The sequence below is a fragment of the Mytilus edulis genome, chromosome 2 (genome assembly GCF_963676685.1).
Source record: "Mytilus edulis chromosome 2, xbMytEdul2.2, whole genome shotgun sequence".
In the NCBI taxonomy this organism is placed as follows: Eukaryota; Metazoa; Mollusca; class Bivalvia; order Mytilida; family Mytilidae; genus Mytilus; species Mytilus edulis.
The window spans coordinates 75,933,387-75,955,076 of NC_092345.1; the positions used below are offsets into that span (position 1 = coordinate 75,933,387).

The 21,690-nt window shown below is 32.2% G+C and overlaps 2 protein-coding genes across 4 annotated transcripts in view; one reads left to right on the forward strand and one right to left on the reverse strand.

The window, feature by feature from the left end:
* LOC139512974 (eEF1A lysine and N-terminal methyltransferase-like) overlaps positions 1 to 775 on the reverse strand; it is a 25,086-nt gene extending 24,311 nt beyond the window's left edge. For 2 of the 3 annotated variants that reach the window (XM_071301004.1, XM_071301006.1), the window contains exon 1: positions 675 to 775. The gene's annotated coding sequence lies outside the window, so the exon portion shown is untranslated. The remainder of the gene's footprint in view (positions 1 to 674) is intronic. The other variant, XM_071301005.1, reaches the window with a different exon arrangement.
* Positions 740 to 20,675, forward strand: LOC139512980 (target of rapamycin complex 2 subunit MAPKAP1-like). The gene is made up of 12 exons (XM_071301014.1): positions 740 to 873; positions 4,966 to 5,123; positions 7,075 to 7,163; positions 10,886 to 10,999; positions 13,209 to 13,363; positions 13,675 to 13,841; positions 14,474 to 14,650; positions 15,101 to 15,210; positions 15,858 to 15,965; positions 16,716 to 16,850; positions 18,468 to 18,596; positions 20,122 to 20,675. The coding sequence occupies exons 2-12, from the start codon at positions 4,993 to 4,995 to the stop codon at positions 20,349 to 20,351; spliced, it is 1,545 nt and encodes a 514-aa protein (XP_071157115.1). The 5' UTR covers positions 740 to 873; positions 4,966 to 4,992; the 3' UTR covers positions 20,352 to 20,675.
* The last annotated feature ends 1,015 nt before the right edge of the window (positions 20,676 to 21,690 follow it).

Sequence of the window (21,690 nt, forward strand, 5' to 3'; positions counted from 1 at the left end):
GCAGGGATTTCTCGCTGCATTGAAGACCTGTTGGTGACCTTCTGCTGTTGTCTGCTCTATGGTCGGGTTGTTGTCTCTTTGACACATTCCCCATTCCATTCTCAATTTTATAAATCATTTTAATTTTACAAGATACCACCAGAAAAGAGAATAATGAAGACTGCTGGAGATTCAAAACATCCAAATAGTTTGTCAGACACTATAGCTACTAGCAACAGAAAGGAAATAGACATTTGAAAGAAAAGCAGAATAATTAAAGAGTTCAGAGCAATTTGAAGATTCAGTTAGCTCTGAATTATAGATTAAATGTACTAATGTACTCCAAATAATGATAACGTCTTGAAAGGCTATTACATTTTTTCTCTTTAATTCTGTCAAATATGCCTTACATCAACGCAGGAAGGCATCAAAGCAAAAATTAAAATAGCCTTCCAAGACGTCATAATAATTTACTTATACTGAATTACCCTTTTGGACTAACCTGCTATATATATATATATATATATAGCACATGTATGATGTAGCATGTGTAGCTTCAGGAATAGAAGTGTAAATCAAGACAGAATTAAAATTAAGAAGAACCAACGACTTAAAGAAGATAAAAATATATATATTATTCTAAGCTTCATAGTATAGTAGATTAGAAATACAATACTATTTTTCTGAAGTATTACCTGAGGCTGAAACACCACCAATCAACAAATTCCGTTTTATCGTAACTTCTCCGGTTACGTTCCGAGTTTTATTTTTATCGTAATTACCTCCCTTGTCTTAGCCTGCGGCCACTTTGTTTTGGTTTTTACATTAAGTTAAACAACTTAATAACACCAAATTTGTATTCAAGATGTTCATTCCATCAATTGTATAATACAAGTAAGACATTATTGTCACGTGAAACAGCTGGGTTGGTTGATATTTGATTCATCAATATTAATGTGAAACTGGTGTATGATCCTGCTGAATCCTAGTCCAAATAATTATGACGTCTTGAAAGGCTATTATAATTTTTTGGAAAATGACGCAGTCATTGTTCCATTACTGGCGACCTGAACTTCATTACATTCTCTGCCTACCGCGCTTGGTTTCGTATTTACTATTTTCTATACAAACTGGAATTTGCTTGTGTTATCATTATGCATGAGAGGTCATTGTGTAGTAATCAGCCAGGAACCAGTTTACAAACTAACTGGTTTCTACTTGTATTCCACTACACTCGAACAAAGTGTTGTAGTTTGACGGGAACCAGTTTAGAATTTGTAAACTACAAAACGTAATCGGTTATTGTTCATTCCGTTTTGGTGTTTCATACCGACTTTTATGGTTTGAATAAGCTTAAGACCCGTCAAACATTAATGTGATAGGTATATTAAAGACTGTTTTACAAAAGGATGGAACTGTTTTGCTTTCAAAGTCGTACTATAGTGATATCTGTTATGTACGGATTTCCACTCTCACCGGTTAATTTCTTCTTTTACACATGCTTTTGAAACTTCCTGTTTAAACATCGCAAGTTTTAAAATTGTAAAACATAGTGAGTGAATTTAACTTATTTTAACAATCATGAAGCGTTCCAGAATCATTTTCAAGCAGTTTCTTCTTCTCTTTGATGATGGAAAATAGGTTTTTCTCAAGAAAATACCGCAAACGATCGCAGAGGAATTGAAACGTACAAGTCAAGTCGGCACCTGGTTAAATTGGCATCTAGTCAAATCGGCACCTATTTGACGTCAATTCGGCATCCAATAATATTTGTTATAATATTTTCTATTCAATTAATTAATAACTGTTACCAAGTACATAGTGAATATGTTGTTGTGTATTTAGGTAAACAACGAAACCAAAGTGAACTATGTTGTTGTGTATAAAGGTAAACAACGAAGCCCTTACCCAAGCTGTTGTTTTAACAATTAGACAATTATTAAAATAAAATGGAAAACTATGAGTCCCTTTCAATAAATCAAACTTTCATGCCAAATAATAAGCAAATTTAAGGTGTTTTTTTTCAGTAAAGTTTAAAAAGCATTAAACAAACAATCCTGTAAAATGCTCAACTGGTTTAAATAATGCATAAAAATATCCAATATCTCATGTATTAGTCCAAATAATTATGACGTCTGGCAAGGCTATTTTTTTTTCTGTGATGTCTTCCTATGAAGTTCGTAGGAAGGCGTCCCAGAAAAAAATAAACATAGCCTTGCAGTCATAGAAAGGTGTCCCAGAATAAAATTTAAAAAGCCTTGCCAGACGTAATAATTATTTTGACTACTCATATATATATCATTAAAAATACACCAAAAAAGTCATTAAGTTGAGAAAAATAAATATATACAAAATGTACATGAACACCCAAAAATGTGAAAGTTAGTATTTAACATGTTTAACTCTTTTTGCTTAAATACTGAAAAAAATCCTGGCAACCCCTTACTTATTTTTACTCTTTTTGCTTAAAATACTGTTAAAATTTATATTTAATATGGGTGACAAATTGACTATATCAGGTGTCGATTTAACCAGGTGCTGATTTGTCCAGGTGCCAATTTAACCAGGTGCCGGTTTGACTAGAATTCTTTGACAAATGTTTGAAATTACCTGAGTTTCATTAAACCTTTGATAACAGTAACAAAAAGATTATTTACTTAATATTTTGTGGGAGAAGGGGGTTCAGACTATGTGGTACCAGGTCTGTTCGCGTCCAATTCACTTTCGCACCCTACACGTTCGCACCTCGCACGTTCGCACCGAAGGTCCGTTTGCACTCTACTCATTTGCGCCCAATTTTAATTCAAATTCAAGTTGAATAATTGGAAAATCATGATTGTTGTTTTAAATTGCTTTGGTGTAAATACTGAATGTATTTATAGCTTGGTATGAGTAAAACATTGAAGATTTTAAAGGAAAACACAAAAGATAATTGTTTTTAACAGCTTGGTCCCTTTGATCTGAAACAACGAAACAATAAAATATAGGAACCAAAATATAGCAATCCACTATTATAACCAAAACATGATAAAATCTATTCAACACACAGAAAAAAACATAGTCAGAATCTCACTTCATTTTGAAAGAAGTCAATGAAACAAAGTTATAGCAATACACTAACCAAAACATGATTAAGAGTTATTCAACACAAAATAAAACGTTGACAAAATACCACTTTATTTAGAAAGGATTATTATAATTTTTAACAATACGCTATCTAAAACATGATTAAGATTTATTCAACACAAAAAAACAATGACAACAATTATACTTATAAGAAAACACTTGCTTACAGAGTTATTAAACACAAAACCAATTAAGATTGGGTGCGAACATGTAGGGAATGAAAGTGAAAGGGGCGAACATGAGTGGGCACGAACGGAACCGGATTCAGACTATGTACCAGTGAGAAATATACAAGCCTTTCTACGGTATTTATTTGTACAATTCAGGTAGTCTTGACCTATTCATTTGTCTTAAAAAACAGCCAGTTGTCACCTTCACTTCACACACACACATATATATACGAATATCAATAATATGCTTACGAGACATGTTGCATTGTTAAACTAATTACGGTATGTGAAAATCAAGACTTGCATAAAAACTATCCCAATATTAGAGACAGTGGCGTCATTTTTCTTCAGAGCTTTCAGCTCTTTGATTTCTTTGACGCCTTACATCGATGGACTAGCTGAATCCATGATATCTCGGCCTATAACAAAATCGGACTATAACAAACTCGGTCTATAACATAATTGGCCTCCCAAAATCGGACTATACCTAACTCGGACTATACCAAACTCGGACTACTAGAAGAATACAAGTATGATGTTGGTTGGTTGTTGTTATTGGAAATTAATTTTCAATTCTTAATTAGGTCTTTATAATTGATTATGACATTATGCTACGTGTATTGTTGACACCTTTTTAATCACCATAAGTTAAACAAACAACTGACACTAGTACGAGATTACTCTGACGTCCAACGGCTGTTTTGCCAGACAAGCTGGGACCGTGGGAGGTCAGAGCCCGTCCCATATCAAAAAGTGGATATTTGCCCACCCAAAATAGATGCGCTGCTTCGTCGCTTCTGGTGCCGACTGACGGCCTTGGAATTATATAAATCGGGCATCAATCTGTTCATTTTTCATTTATCTCTTCATTTATGTAAGTTTCACTTACCTGCCAACCTTTATTTTCTCATTATTAGACAGTTTTTACAGTCACACATCGATTTCGACATTTTGACATTTTGACAGATTTCATAAATAAAAAGAAAATTTCTTCAAACATTTTTTTGAGAGGATTAATATTCAACAGCATAGTGAATTCCTCAAAGGCAAAAATTTTTTAAGTTCATTAGACTGCATTCATTCTGTATCAGAAACCTATGCTGTATCAACTATTTAATCACAATCCAAATTTAGAGGTGAATCCAGCTTGAATGTTGTGTTCATACTTGCCCCAACCGTTCAGGGTTCAACCTCTGCGGTCATATAAAGCTGCGCCCTGCAGAGCATCTGGTTATACAATGTTTAACATATCATCATTACAAATTGCATTTCATCTTCACCCTCACATATCTGTTATGGAGTTTATCTGCTATTATTAGAATTGTAGTTTCCTTAAACGCCCTTTCATGCTTTAATAACTACATTGTAGTTCAAATTAGAATATAAGAAAGCTGTCCATCCAAATTTAAGGCATGAACCAATGCAACCACTAAACTTCAGGCTCCTGACTTGAGACAAGCACATACAGAAGGTGGTGTGGTAATCGTTATTATGGTAATTAATTACTTTCAATCAAGCTTGGTCTCACAGAACATGACAATAAGACAATTTCAATCCTGCAAATGAACAACAAATAGTTATACATAACATTGTCACAACACTTACTTTGTAGATAAGAAATGAGATACAGAATTAGAATATTGGTATTAGTATGAGGTTTGTACTTTTTACATGTGTTTTTTTTCTTCAGATTTACTTAAACAGATAGGCTGTAACCATGGCTATGACAGATAATGCCAGATTTCTGATCTCTCACTTGAGAAACTCATTCATTACCAGTGATGACACAGGGATGTGTGAATTAATTATTGAGAGTGAAGATTATGATGAATATGATTCTAAAAGCAGGTAAACAGTCTAATACTCTATACAGATGTATAGACAATCATTTTAGAGAAACATTTAAACACATACTTTGTGTTATTTGCCATAAACCTGTCTTTTGAAAAATGTTATAAACAGTGCATATGTTATGTCCCTATATAACTTTATATTACAATGTATATGCAAGCTGGGGCATCATCGGGGTCCCATGGACACATTCCCCATTTATTATTTATAGTATTGTATATACAATCCTGTACATGTACATGCTAAAATCACATATGAATCCTTAGTCCTGACTCATGCTTGTAAAACCAATGACTACAATGAAGATGTCCTAGGTCTAGTTTACAATGTTTACAATCCCTTTTCCTATTAGTATTACTCATTTCAGCATACAAAGTAAAGAGAATGATTATAGACATGATAGATGCAGACCATGTATGACCATGATGACAAATACATGATAGAAAAATTTTCAAAACTCTTTGCTGAACCATCAGTCTAACTTTGACCACACTCTATACCCTGAAATAACATTTAAAAGGATTGCATCACTGATCGTATAATATTTCAGCAGTCCTAAATCATAGGGTTTACAACAGCTAAAAACTTATATCATAAAACTTGTTTATTTGAAGCAAAAGAGTCAATAAGAGGTAGGCTGTAAAATTATCAAAATATGAATATCGTTTGGTGTATGTTGTCAGTTCACTTGTGATTTTATGTTTATAATTGAGTTCATTAAGTCATTTCAATTGATATTTTATAGTGTGTCTTTCTATGTTGTGATGTAACACTATTGTTTCAGATAAGGGTGACGGTTGGTAAAACGTTTAAACTGGCTGCAATTGTTTGCACCTGTCCTAAGTCAGGAATCTGATGTTCAGTAGTTGTTGTTTGTTGTGGGGTCCATAAGTGTTGTTTCCAGACTTAAATTTAAGTGAATAAAACTATGAAATACAAGAAGGTTCAATACCACAAAAGAAAGGTTGGGATTGATTTTTGGGGTTGTGGTACTAACAGATTAGGAATAAGGGACCAAAAAAAGGATTTGTGTAGAAGTTTCTGTACAATAAAGTGTGTGTCTTCAAAATTTTTGAAAAGTTTCAAGAAGAATTCTTCAATTGAACAGTATTGTGCAATAGCACAGTAATGCACAATAGATTTTTTTGGGTAAAGATTGCATGAAATGCAATCAAAATCATATGTTACTGACTTGATATCTAAAATCTCTACATTTTTGATACACAAAATATAGTGCATTGATCATAACATTCTATACATCCTATCCCTTAACACTTACAGAAATTTATTAATTTAAATATACGCTTAGGTATCAAATCACAAAACCATGTTATAACTTTTGCAAGGTGCAGGAATCTTATATCTGTTCTAAAAATATAAATGATGTCATTGTTAAAATCACCTTTAAATTTGGAGTTATCTCCCATTGTCCAGAACTATAGTTGAAATAACTACAAAAAATGCTTTATTGGAAATGCAATATTTAATTTTACTTCCATGTGATAAAATAAAGCAATCTTTACCCTTCAGTACTTACAAGAACTTTGATTTAGATCTTTGACCACATTAACATTGTGTTAGAAACATATTATGTCAAAACTTAACTCACAATCCAAATTCAGACAGTATCAAGCTTAAATATTGGTCAAACTTGCCCCAACTTTTCAGGGTTTGACCTCTGTGGTGGTATCAGGCTGAGCTCCTTGAATCATTTTATTTGTGTAGATTAAAGCATTGGTGTTCACGTTTGCATGGTTTTACACTAGTCATTTTAGCTTGCTATTCAGTGTAAGCCATGACTCTGTGTTGAAGACCGAACTATGACCAATAATGGTTTACTTTTATTAATTGTGACTCGGATGGAAAGTTTTCTCATTGGCACTCATACCACATTTTCTTAAATCTAAGAAGGAGAGAATGATTAATGAAATGATATATTTTTTTCCAGACATGATTCTTCAAGTATTAGTGACAGTGGAATGGACTCTGACACCAACCTGTCAAGTTCCTATGATATCCTCCCTGATATGGGATATGGTTAGTATTAATGTCAGTGGAATGGACTCTGACAGAAACTTGTAAATGAATCCATATTTATAATGACACACCTTTGTCCTGTCCTGTCATCAACCTAACCCATGGATCCATATTAATCGGGCTTCAATTTTTTCCTTTTTCATTTATCTCTTCATTTATGTAAGTTTCATCTACAAATGAACCTGCCACCCTTTATTTTCTGGACAATTTTCACAGTGACCTATCGATTTTTGCATTTTACATTCACTTTGAAAGATTGTCACATGACCAATGAGATAAAGCAAAGTGCAATGCATTATGGGAGCTGATTTATGCAATGACCCTGGGTCAACCTGACACCTCTTTCATTGACAAAGCAAATAAGCTGAATGGCCCGATGTGTTCTGATTGCGACCATGTTTTGCCAGGAAGGTTCTAGTCTGAAATTAGCATATGAGTCTGCATACTTTTAAACTCTCAAGGCTGCAAAGTCTCTTGTAACTTGGCATCCATTTGAAAATAAAGTTTAAAATCTAAATGTAGATAAAGTATGATAATATGAATCAGAATATGCCACAGCATTTTTAAGCAGTTTTATGGTAGAAATTGTTTATTCAGCTGAACCTTGTTATGTCGAAGTCTAGGGGACAGGACAAAAGTATTTGACTTATCTGTGGTTTGATTCGAGCTCAAGTAGGGCGTAATAAATTTTGAATTCAGGAAATACAGTTTGTGATAAGTGTAAACTAGATATATTGAACAATGTCCCTTTATTTCGTTTCTATACGACACATTATGATTGTGTATTCAATCTCCATACTTTATGGTTCCTCATAATCATTTAACACAAGTACAGATACATAACATTCACAAATAACATCATTACACAAACAAATTTTTTCAAAGGTTAGTCTCTCTTATTACATGTATTATGAAATCACTTGCAAAACAAATCAGTTCTTAGATATGTGATCAGGTTTGTCTGCATTGCATTCAATTATAAATTTGACATATAATTATGTCACCCGATCGACAATGTCGGGTGACATATTGCTTTTCCTCTGTTTCTTTTTCCGTATTATTATTAGCTCACCTGTCCCGAAGGGACAAGTGAGCTTATGACATCACTTGGCGTCCGTCGTCGTCTATCTGTCGTCGTCGTAAACTATTTCAAGAATCTTCTCCTCTGAAACAACTGGGCCAAATACTTTCAAACTTTAACTGAATGTTCCTTAGGGTATCTAATTTATAAATTGTATCCGAAGTTTTGATCTATCAACAAACATGGTCGCCATTGCTAAAAATAGAACATAGGGGTCAAATGCAGTTTTTGGCTTATAACTCAAAAACCAAAGCATTGAGAGCAAATCTGACGTGAGGTAATATTGTTTATCAGGTCAAGATCTATCTGCCCTGAAATTTTCAGATGAATCAGACAACCCGTTGTTGGGTTGCTGCCCCTGAATTGGTAATTTTAAGGAAATTTTGCTGTTTTTGGTTATTATCTTGAATATTATTATAGATAGAGATAAACTGTAAACAGGAATAATGTTCAGCAAAGTAAGATTTACAAATAAGTCAACATGACGGAAATGGTCAGTTGACCCCTTTAGGAGTTATTGCCCTTTATAGTCAATTTTTAACCATTTTTCGTAAATATTAGTAATCTTTTACAAAAATCTTCTCCTCTGAAACTACTGGGCCAAATACTTCCAAACTTTAATTGAATGTTCCTTATGGTATCTAGTTTGTAAATTTTATCCGAAGTTATGATCTATCAACAAACATGGTCGCCATTGCTAAAAATAGAACATAGGGGTCAAATGCAGTTTTTGGCTTATAACTCAAAAACCAAAGCATTTAGAGCAAATCTGACGTTGGGTAATATTGTTTATCAGGTCAAGATCTATCTGCCCTGAAATTTTCAGATGAATCAGACAACCTGTTGTTGGGTTGCTGCCCCTGAATTGATAATTTTAAGGAAATTTTGCTGTTTTTGTTTATTATCTTGAATATAATTATAGATAGAAATAAACTGTAAACAGCAATAATGTTCAGCAAAGTAAGATCTTCAATTAAGTCAATTTGACCAAAATTGTCAATTGACCCCTTAAGGAGTTATAGCCCTTTAAAGACTTTTTTCACAATTTGTTCATCATGTTGACTTACTTTAAAAAATCTTCTCCTTTGAAACTGCTGTATCAATTTCAGCCAAACTTAGGCTAAATGAGTTTCAGAGTATCTAGTATAAATTTTATATTTTATTTCCTTGTATGTCAAGAAACATAGCTCCTATGGCTAAAATAGAACATAGGAGAAAATGATTATTTTTTTTGGCTTTTGAAGAAAATAGGACGATCCAAAAAACATTTAAATAAATTGAAAAGCCAAAATAATCATTGAGAGCCTCTTGTTTTTCTTCCACCTAATTTTGTCCGACCGCTTTCTCGGAACCAAAGGAACCAATCTAAATGATAGTTCACTATAACAAGGAACCCCGACTTTCGAGTTGCAGTGCAACTTTGGAACTAAAAAATGGCTGCCGTTACCATGGAAACAGAACAATTGTGAAAAAATCCAGTTTTTGGTTTTAATGAATTATTTGGATATGCTTAAACTCAGAATCATTATACTTTGATACAATGTAGGTGCCCACTATATACTGGTTTTGGAGGATTTTGGCAATCATTGGAACTACTATGTTGCCATGGAAACTACATAAAAAATTTCAAAAATATCAGAATGCTCCAAATTTAACGAAACTTTACAGTAACGATGAGCAACATTGGTAGATGTGGAATTTGGCGTTAGAATTTCAAAAATGTCTGCCGTTACCATGGAAACAATGCAAAACAAGTCAAAATGGTTCAAAAACCTTAAAGTGCCATTTACTTTCTTAAAATGGTAGATCAAATTGATCGAAACTTTGATGGTATGGTCCCTCCCATGTACCAATGTGGTATATGCCATTAACTTTTGGGAATGGTCTCTGTTGCCATAGGAACAAATCAAAATGTCAAAAGTTTCAAAAGTTTCAAAATGCTCCAAAATTGATGAAACTTAATAGGACTGTTGACTGTCAAGTCTGCATGAGACTTTTGAAGTTGGAATTTCAAAAATGGCTACCGTTGCCATGGAAACTGGGAAAATGTCAAATATTTTCGAAATGCTCCAAACTTAATGAAACTTAATATTATTGTAAACTGGCATGTATAGATGAGACTTTTGACTTTGAAAATTTCAAAATGGCTGCCATTGCCATGGAAACAGCAGAAATGTCATGTTTTTAAAAATGATCTATATGTACTGAAAATTTACAGAAAAAGGTATAGCCATGCAAATATGTGCATTCACTGTTAAAAGTTTTTGAAATGGCTGCCGCTTAGTGGCAATGGGGGGAAGGGTGACATCCGCTATTGCTTGCAATAGCAATTCTAGTTGTCTTTGTCCTTTTATTCATTGTAAATACTGAATTTGAATTCTAACTATTCATTAAATCTCAGATTAGGTGATGTATAAGCGTTTTTGTTTTTATGTCAGACTAAAGAAGATAAACATACTTAACTCATTTGGAAATGAATTCGACTTATCAAAGGTAAATATACATTGATCAAACAGGAATTTTAGCGGGACTGAGAAATAACTGTGACTCTACCAAGTTTTCGACATAACCAAGTCAGACACAATGAGGTTTGACTGTAGTTGTATTAAATAGACAAACATGCATTTTGTTCATTTTTCAGGTCATAGGAGAAGATCAAATACAGCACAGAAGTTAGAGAGAATGAAGAAAGAAAGAAGAAGTCAGCGTAAAATAAAAAATGTTCCATGGAGAGATTCATCTAGTGAATACAATGGTACACTAAGAATAATGGTTCAGAGTTTAGGATAGAATATTTTGTTTTTAGTATCAGAGGGGTGCAGCCCCATTAAAGGGCTACTTTTATTTTCATCATTTACTGTGAAAGTACTTTTATTCATGGGGTATCAATTTTCGTGGTTTCGTGGATGACTTTATCCACGAATTTAAGTGTCCAATGAAATAAAACAACCATTGTTCCAATCATGACATGGAAAGATCCCCATGAATATATTTTATATTTAAAAAAAAACCTCGAATCTGAGAATACTTTAATAGCAGTCACAGAACTACAACTGCATGCAGGATTATACCTATTCAATCTTTAATACCCTAAACTGTACAACTTTTGATCTTTTAATTCTTATAAAAATAATGTTTTTCGATGAAAGTCAGATTTCAGGTATTGATATGCTAGTATGATAAAGTGTTCATTGTATATCCTCATAGTTCTCGTACATATGAGAAATGATAATTACTTGCTTGGCTTGATCTTGATAAGAATTATTTGACAATTCAAGATACGTTTATATCATTTGTTTATATTACTGATTTCTTTAGGTGACATGTTTTTGGCCTAATTAGCACCTTTGATGGTCCTTAATCTGTTGATCACTTTATCTTGGGTTAATTTGCTATGGTTTGCATGGGTCAATGTTTACTTTGCAATTTTCTTCAATCCAGACTATTTGTAACCTCGTTTCTAAAGGCTTTAATTTTTCAATTTGTTTTTTAGAAAACTAAAATCCACGAATTTAAAAACCCATGAACATGTAAATATTGCTTAAACCACGAAAATTGATACCCACGAATTAAAGTACTTTCGCAGTACATGAAGAAACTTTATTGTAATAACTATATGAGAAAGATTTTGTTGTTCTATTCACAAGTTACTTTCAGTGGGTACTCTTGGTCATTCCAGCTTTGACAAACAATAGAATTGAGAATGGAAATGGGGAATGTGTCAAAGAGACAACAACCCGACCATAGAACAGACAACAGTAGAAGGTCACCAACAGGTCTTCAATGCAGCAAGAAATTTCTGCACCCGGAAGTGTCCTTCGGTTGACACCTAAACAAATATACATACTAGTTCAGTGATAATGAACGCCATACTAAACTGCAAATTGTACACGAGAAACTAAAATTAAAAATAATACAAGACTAACAAAGGCCAGAGGCTCCTGACTTGGGACAGGCGTAAAAATGTGGCAGGTATAAACATATTTTTTGTTTAGATCTCAACCCTCCCCCTATAACAAACATTGTTAAGGCCTAAGGACGCTTATTAGGTGGGAGCATAAACTGAATAAAGCTTCATACTTCAGATGTAAGAAGACCTTGATAATTCTAACTTGTATATAGTTGAGATTAGTTTCTTACTTGTATATAGTTGAGATTAGTTTCTTACTTGTATATAGTTGAGATTAGTTTCTTACTTGTATATAGTTGAGATTAGTTTCTTACTTGTATATAGTTGGGATTAGTTTCTTAAGTTTCTGTCTGGCATATCTCTGTTGATCTTGATCATATTTTCATAGTACAGCCACTTCTTTTAGTGTGATTCATTATGAGTAAGAATATAATATTTTTATAGAATCATTGCAAGGTTTACATGTCCGTCAGACATGGTTCACCTGAAAGAACCCCTTCATGGATCAGGGATAAATGTTTAGTTTTTGTGGTAAAGTGCATTTATCAGATACTGTTAATCTTACTTTGACTACATTTGATGATTAATTGGTCAATGTATAATTTTGTTGGTTAGGTCTCTGTTTCAGACACTATAAGTAGAAATACCACTATATTGCTGTATAAAATGATTGTTTAGTGTACATGTCCGTTTGGCAGAGGTCATCTGAATTTCACTTCATTGTTCATTGATTAGTGTTAAGTTACAGGTGTTAGGTCTGTTTCTCAGAAAATGTTATCAATATAGGTCAACTTTATTTGGTGTATGGAATGATTTTAAGGTTTATATGCATGTTGATCTTGCAGTTCATGATGGACAGGGTTCATCTGACCTTGACCTTAATTTCAAGGGTCATTGATAATGTTAAAGTTAATGTGATATCTGTAGTAAGACCTTGATACTTAATGTGTCAGTACTGGCTTGAATTCATTTATATTATTGTACAACAGACACTACCTAGCATATGCGTAACCTTGTAAAAAATGTCTGATAACTTTGTTCATTTCATTTTTAGTGGAAGAGAAAGGACATTTATTTGATAAGAAGCAATTACCACAAGAAAATGAAGAGAAAAAGAAACCAAAAATGTCTTCCTTATCATGGTTGTTAGAAAATGCTGCTATTACAGGATCAAATCCTTTCCTGGAATATGCCAAATTTGATGGAAAGGTATTTAGATGACAAAATCTAGAAGTAGAATTTGAAGTTTATTTCTTTTAAATGCCCCTTCAGAATACGGATAATTTTTTTTTCTATATTGATTAGCAATTTTTTTTCTCACAAATTATAAATGCACTGCAGTCAATAAAAAAAACAAAAATATGTAAAACATAAAGACTGAAACTAACAAGTTATTTTAATTACTGAAGGACAGCAAAGACAGTATTAAGATTTTTTGTATTTAATATTATTTATAATTTATTGGACCTATCTGTATTTAATGTATTTTTCAGTACATTTTGTTCAACAATTTTTTTCAGGCAAGTGTTGGGGCAACTAAAAAGATGGATATATTCTTAACAATGGCTTTGCCTGCCGACAGAAGTTATCCAATATCAGTTGTTGTTATAGCAACAGCAAAAATTCAGGAATTGATTGGACTAGTGTGCTGGCAGTATACTAATGAAGGGAGAGAACCCATGCTTCAGTAAGTTCTATCCAGGTCAAAGAATACATAAATGTATGTAACATCCTAAGCAGATGATTAGAACATTGACTTGAAATTTTTTTTATTTTCTACAGAAACAAAACATTCAAAAGAAAACATAGAGCTGAAATAAAATTGAACTTTGACATACACAAAAAAAAAAAGCATGTACCAAAATTCATTGGCCAATATTTTTGGTTCACTTCATTTCCTTTACCAGAAAAAAATCTTCTGATTTATATCATTTGTCAAGTTAATTGCTCAACATACTGACAGTGATTTTATATACAAGAAACAAACAAATGATATAATGTTATTATATTGTTGTCTAAAACAAAATACTTTGAAGGAAAGATAATATTTGGAATCAAGTGTATTGCTGCAACTAACCAAATCCATTCTGACCAGCATACAATAAACAAACCCATTAGTAAAGTGCTTGTACTTCATTAATACAAAGCTCTATACTTGAATGAGATTATCTGACAGAATAAAAAACTAATTTATTATACTGACATTGAAAAGCATTGATTGATTTTGAAGAAAAAATATTCAAGCTTTCATATTTTACAAAAGAATTTTAAAGCTATGCAGTAACTGAGAAAATAAAACTATTTATATTATATTTCTAGTGACAATATAGAAAGATACTGTCTACATATAGCAGAGGATGATGGTGAAGTTGACATGGATTTTCCCAGTCTGGATCCTAAAGAACCAGTCTCTAAATTTGGATTCTCTAAACTAGCTCTTGTTGAAAAAGACTTACCAACTGCAAAATCACCAAAATCTTCCTTTGTGGTCACAATGTAAGTTGAGAAAAAAAATGTCTATGCTAAAAAATTGTGTTCTTGTGTTGTCTTATCCTTGTGTACCTTACATAATCCTTCACAGGTCCTTGCAATGTCTATAGTAAATGTGGACTACAAACAAAATTGAAGATTTCACATAATAACATAAATATGTTTCATTAAGATTATTTTGAATTTGAATGCAACATAGTCAAGAAAATAAATTGATTTACTTAATACTTAAAATATATATATTAACAAGGTTAAATGATATATGGAATAATCACCAATACAGAGATATTGGTAAATTTCCCCCATTAAGTAGATTGAAACTTTATTTGAGATGTGAGGTACACGGAAACCATACTAATACGGAAAGATTAAAAGTACTAATATTTGTTGTATCTTATTGGTTTATAATTGCATGATCTATCAAAGATATTTCCATGGTATACAATTCTTTTCCAGATATGTACCAAACAGAGGATTTAACAAATTTCAGATGGAAAGTATGAATATCCCAATGCGAGATATACTACAGAGAATTTTAAAGAGAAGAAAGATTAGGCCAAGACCAGGTAAAAATGTATTTATAAATAAACAACGATGATAAAAATGGTAAAGCATATATATTGAAACCAGTAAAATAATGCTTCTGGAATAGAAAAATCTATAATATTGTCTAATGGGTGAGTAGAAATCTTTTACCACTGGATTTTAAACAACCAACAATCAATTAATTAAAAATCTTTTAAGCTCACCACAAGTTAAAATGTACAGATTCCAAAACAATTTAAATTTTACAGTTTAACTGAATTAAATTTTTTAATTTTGATGGTTGGATAGTAAGTTTTACTTGCATATTCAGGACAATAACATGTTAGTTTGATATGATGCTTTGTACTAGACCTATACTCAGAGCCAAAATTTTGAAATGCTTGTTCACAAAGTAACAGTCTGCATGATGTCGAGTCACCATACACAAGCTCATGACTCTGAAACTTATCACACAAGTCTCTTATTCATGCTTAGAGGAGAAGCAGCAATTTTTTGTTTGAAGTCTATAGTTTAACCTTGGTAGGGATCCAATCCACCAGCTGATACCCTCCTGGTAATCATACTATCACAATGCAACACAAAATATCAATATTGAAATTATATAAAAAAAAATTCATGATTCATAAACCTAAAAGACAATAACAGAAAATATTTATTATCATTTCAGGCTTAAATTACAATTTAGAAAAACAGGAAGAACCTGGGGTGTCAATTGATTTAGATGCTACCTTAGCCAGTATGGATACAATGGAGTTCAGTCTAGTCAGGGAAAATAGTAAGTCGTTTTATATTATTATAATATATCAAAAACACTTTTCAAATAATTTCTGAATTAGAAAATAATGTTTATGATAAGCATCAACTGTAAGAACTAAAAAATTTCAAAAATTTGCTCTCTTTTAGACAAACTATCAATTTATATTTTCTCTTTCTGTTCTAGTGCCCATTAGATCAAGCCTTCGGGAAAACTATAGGTCCTATTGATTTGAAGTGATTACCATCCATGGGACAATTTCAGAGTAGCAGGCTTGGATGAAAATTTATAATTTTATTAAAATGTTAAATTAGCCAAAACTGAATTTGCATGGTGTCAGGCTAAATTTTTCTTTACAACAATCTGTATAGGTCTTTGTGAGTTTGATGCTCTTATGTAATTTATATTATCGCTATTTTGTGCACTTTTCGTTTGATCTTTTTTTGTGATAATTTTCATATCATGCTACATGACTTGAGATGGAAACGTTATCGCTAGAAACTAAGCAGACACGTGGCATTGCTAACGAAATTGACATGAAATTGACAACGTCGTCATAGGTAAAATAGCGATAAACAGATTATCATTGGTCATCTCAACTCGATTGCCTTTCTCGTTTTTGCCGTCCCGGCTCAAGTGAGAAAATCAATCTCGTTATGAGGATCAACTATAATCTATAATTATTGACCAGTTATTTTATACACAAAAGATTTTCTTTAGATATGCAGGAAAAATATACTGCTGTACTAACTTCTTTTGTTTCTATTATAGGTACTAGAAGACATCATAATGAAGGGTCAGAGGATGAGGTATCTACAATGGCAGATTCTCTTACAAGTCATCAGTACAAAAGTTATATTGTCAGCATGGTCCATCGCCTTAGAGCTAATACAGATGTTCAGCTGGGTAAATTATTAGGAATCTATTCAGGATGTGTTCTTGATAAATATCTTGTTTTCTTAAAATCTAAGCACTATGTATTTTGGTGGCTTTTTTTTTAATGTGCAATCAACAATTTTTGACCCACCGAATTATTTTGGAATAATCCTCATTGAAATCCTTAAAAAACGGATGGTTTCAAAAAGGAGTAGGGGCAATATCAACCTACCGGTAATTAAAAACCGATCTCTCGTTGCTCTCGTTTTCTGATATGTCACGTGGGAGATCTAACGAAACCCGATTTGAGGTCACGTGTAAGTTAACTAGAAGTTATGAATTTATAATGTTATGCAAATGATTTGACGAGGACCTATTAATTAGCCAATCAAAAAAGTTTATGAATTATTTGGACTGACGATTTCTTCGTAAATAAAATGAGTTACATCCCTTTACCTCACGATTAACTTTCAAGATCATCAAAGACTCATTTTCATTGGTCGAAAAAGACACACCTACAAGGTCACTCACATGTGACCTCAAAGCGTGTTTCATAAGATCTCCCACGCGACATATCAGAAAACGGGAGCGATGAGAGATTGGTTTTTAATTAGATTGGGGCACTATTAAGGGCCTTCATTGCCCATAATATAACATCAAATTCAAAAATTATCATTCATATTTTTAAAGTTGTCCTAAGTAGTCTGAGGTACAAGTCAAGAAAATAAAAACAAATTACACATTGAACAACTTATCATGGCAACAAACCAAAATTTCTTGATTTTCCTTGTTTAAAAAAAAAAAATGAAAAACTTGTTTGGAAATTTTAACAATAACTATTTGTTTACTATATTTACACCCCTCCACCATTTCATTTGACTTTTTATGCCCCACCTACGATAGTAGAGAGGCATTATGTTTTCTGGTCTGTGCCTCCGTTTGTCTGTGAGTCTGTTTGTTCTGCTTCAGGTTAAAGTTTTTGGTCAGGGAAGTTTTTGATGAAGTTGAAGTCCAATCAATTTGAAACCTAGTACACATGTTCACCATGATATGATCTTTCTTATTTTAATGTCAAATTTAAGTTTTGACCCCAGTTTTAAAGTCCACAGAACAAAGAAAAAGATAGTGCAAGCTCAGGTTAAAGCTTTTGGTCAAGGTACTTTTCAATGAAGTTGAAGTCCAATCAACTTGAAATTTAGTACGCATATTCCCTATGATATATTCTTTTTAATTGTAATGCCAAATTAAAGTATTGACCTCAATTTCACGGTCCACTGAACATGTAAAATGGTAGTGAGAGTGGGACATCCGTGTACTATGGACACATTCTTGTTGTTTATGCTTTCTGTTGTTTTTCTAGGAAGTTGTCAACTAAAAGAATTGTTAAAGACACAAAAACCTTGTTTGACCCAGTTTCTCAATTCAAATAGATAATATCACACGACTATAACTTATATTATTTTTACAATATTTATATTCATTATGTCAAGTAGAAACACGATACTGTTCATTCACAAATTATTATGTGCATTTATTACTATAGGATTTTGGATGAATGGACAAAAAAGCGAGATTAATTATTATAATATCTGGACAACTTGTATGCAATAATTTCTGAATTTTAATGTATATCATGACATTTTTCAGGTGTTAGTGGAGAGAAGGTAGAGGTAGACCCAGTTGGTTCAAAAGGGACTAAATTTTTCAAACAAAGGGCCATGACTTATGATGCTGATAATATTGCATCTTGTGAAATCTTGGAAGAGAAATCAACAGGTAGTCTGTCAATATTGTGGAAATATATTATATATAACTTAACTGTGAAATCCACATCTAATACAGAAAATAAAGCATAAAAAGTACAGAATAACTGCCAAAAAACATTGTAAAATTCTAATGAAAAGTTCGATCATTTTAGAAACGGGAATAACATTAATGTTTACTTTTCAAACACACCCAAGTTTATGTCTCATTTGAAAATAACAACAATCTCTTAGTAAAAGCACACTCAAAGTTTTGATTAAACTATAGACTATACATTTTAACCTTTGAAAACTAGATTGATAAACTTAATTTTTGAAAATGTATAAAATATATATTGTTCTGTAGTCAAAAGTGAAACCAGGTTCAATCTACCATTTTTGTCAAGCCTTCCACTTTAGTCGAAAAAGCGACACATAGGGATCCTACATTCCGTCCGTGTCGACGTCGTCTTCGGTGGTGGCAGTGGCCACAAATATTCACCCTGTGGTTAAAGTTTTTGAAATTTGGATAACTTTCTTTAAATATACTAGATTTCTATTAAGCTTGGATAGAAGCTTGTTTATGATCATAAGATAATATTCAAAAGTAAATTTTGCAAAAATAAAATTCCATTTTTCCGTATTTTACTTATAAATGGACTTAGTTGAACATTACATTCACTCTATGGTTAAAGTTTTTAAAATTTTAATAACTTTTTTATACCATTTTGGATTTGTACGAAACTTGGACTGAAGCAAGTTTATGATCAAAAGCTAGTATCTATATATAGCATGTATACTATGCATGATTCACATGCGTGGCAAGAAACATGTGTATAATGCATGTAAAACACCTGTGACATGTGTGTTTTTAGATACATGCATAACACATGTAGAAGGGAATTTTGTTAAAATGTACATGTATCTGTATTTTACTTATAAATGGACTTAGTTTTTCTTCCAGTTAACATTACATCCAGTCTGCAGTTAAATTTGTTTTAACATTTATAAGATTCATAAACTATCCTGGATGTTTACCAAACTTGGACAGAAGCTTCTTACAATAAAAAAATAGTATCAAGAGGAATGATTTTATTGATTTTTTTCCTCATTTTTATGAGCCTGCGATTTACAGCAATAGTAGGCGAGACACTGGGTTCCGCGGAACCCTTACAAATTTTTTCTATAATGTCCTGTACCAAGTCAGGAATATGGCAGTTCTTATCAAATAGTCAATATCTGTGTATGTTGTAATTTTTTTTTGTTGAAATTCCGTGTTTCTGTTGTTATTTTGTTTTCCTCTTATAGTTGATTTGTTTCCCTTGGTTTTAGTTTGTTACCTGCATTTGTTTCCCTTGGTTTTAGTTTGTTACCTGAATTTGCTTCCCTTGGTTTTAGTTTGTTACCTGGATTTGTTTCCCTTGGTTTTAGTTTGTTACCTGGATTTGTTTCCCTGGGTTTTAGTTTGTTACCTGGATTTGTTTTCACTTTATGACTATTGAACAGCCATATACTACCGTTGTCTTTATTTGCTAACATCATATATAATATTCTTTCAGGTAAATCTGTGTTCAGGATAACTTACCTCACAAGCCATGATTATAAACACAGTGATTTCGAGTCAGATTCAGAAGTGGGTAATGAAATTGTGTCAAAAATTAATAACATTCTTGAATTAAGACTTAGTCCTGTGAGGAAAGACTTTGTGGCTACTAGAGCAGCAAAGCATTTAAGAAAGAGAGATTCATTACGAGATTCCTTTAGACTGTCTAAGTACACTGATAACTGAAAGACAGAACTATTTTTGTACTATCAGTCATAATTTCATAAAAGATGTAAAGAATCATGGTTATATACCTCTATATAAATCTGACATTGAGCTGCTAGATATACAGTCATTTTATCAAGATTACCAATACTGTGTTACCATGAAAGACAAAGGTGTGTGTAATTGATAAAATATTGAGTATTTATTAAGTCTGAAGAACAGACAAGGTCTTTTAAATTAACATACAAACAGAAAAATAATTATTGTTGAACAATATACAGTTTTTTTAATGGTTTCAAATTATTGTTGTATCTTATGAAATAAAATATAGATAATTGTGTAAAATTTAATTCATGAGTTTCAGCTAGAGAAGTTTACTTCATGTCTCCAAGGTATATATTAGCAGATTACCAAGCTTTGTGAGTGTGTGTAAAAAAACATCTTCTCTTCTGGCATGTTACAAGGATTTTTTATTTATAAGTAGTAATTCAACCCAAAGTAAATTGATAATGTGATTTGGTGCTCTGTAAAACATGGTTCAATCTACCACTTACTTTTGAAGTGTGTCTGTACCAACTCTGAATTATTGACAGTTTTTAGTCCTCTACCAAATTCGAAGGGGACTTTAGGTTTGCACTCCATTCGTCTGTCCATCTATCAGTCCGGCAAATCAGTTTTCCACACTTTTGTCTTCATGCTTGAAGATGTTTGTTAATTTGATATTTTGTTTATTGTCTTATTATGACAAGTTACAAATTAATTTCAAATTTTGTTCCATTCTGATGATTTTGTGCAGAGTTATGGTCCTTTGACTTAGAAAGTTCAGTAAAATAATCATTGTTCCATTCTTTTTTTTTTATCATTCTTCAAGATATTGATTAGATAATTGGTATATAGTTTTATCATGACAAGTTACAGTTCAAGTTTGAATTTTGTTCTTGTCAGATGACTTTGTACAGAAATATGGTCCTTGCACTTAAAAAGTTCACTTAAATAATCAGTTGTCCATTTTTTTTTGGTCATGCTTGAAGATGCTGACTTCATATTTGTGATACAGTTTTCACCATGAAAAGTTAGAGATCAAGTTAGAATTTTTTCCAATACAATGTATTTTTTCTGTGTTAGGGGATTATATATTGCCATTAAATACTCACAGAATGATTGTTCTCTTTGATATCAAAATAAAAGATTTTCCTTTACGCAGCCGATATTTGTGGATATTTATTGAATATACCTTGGGAATTTTGTGAATGCAAATATCCTACTTTCAAAAGTAGCCTCATCAGGGACTTGAAAAATTAGACTTGCTGCTTCTCTGCATTGGTCTGCTAACCACTCAGAATTTAAGAATAAAAACAAA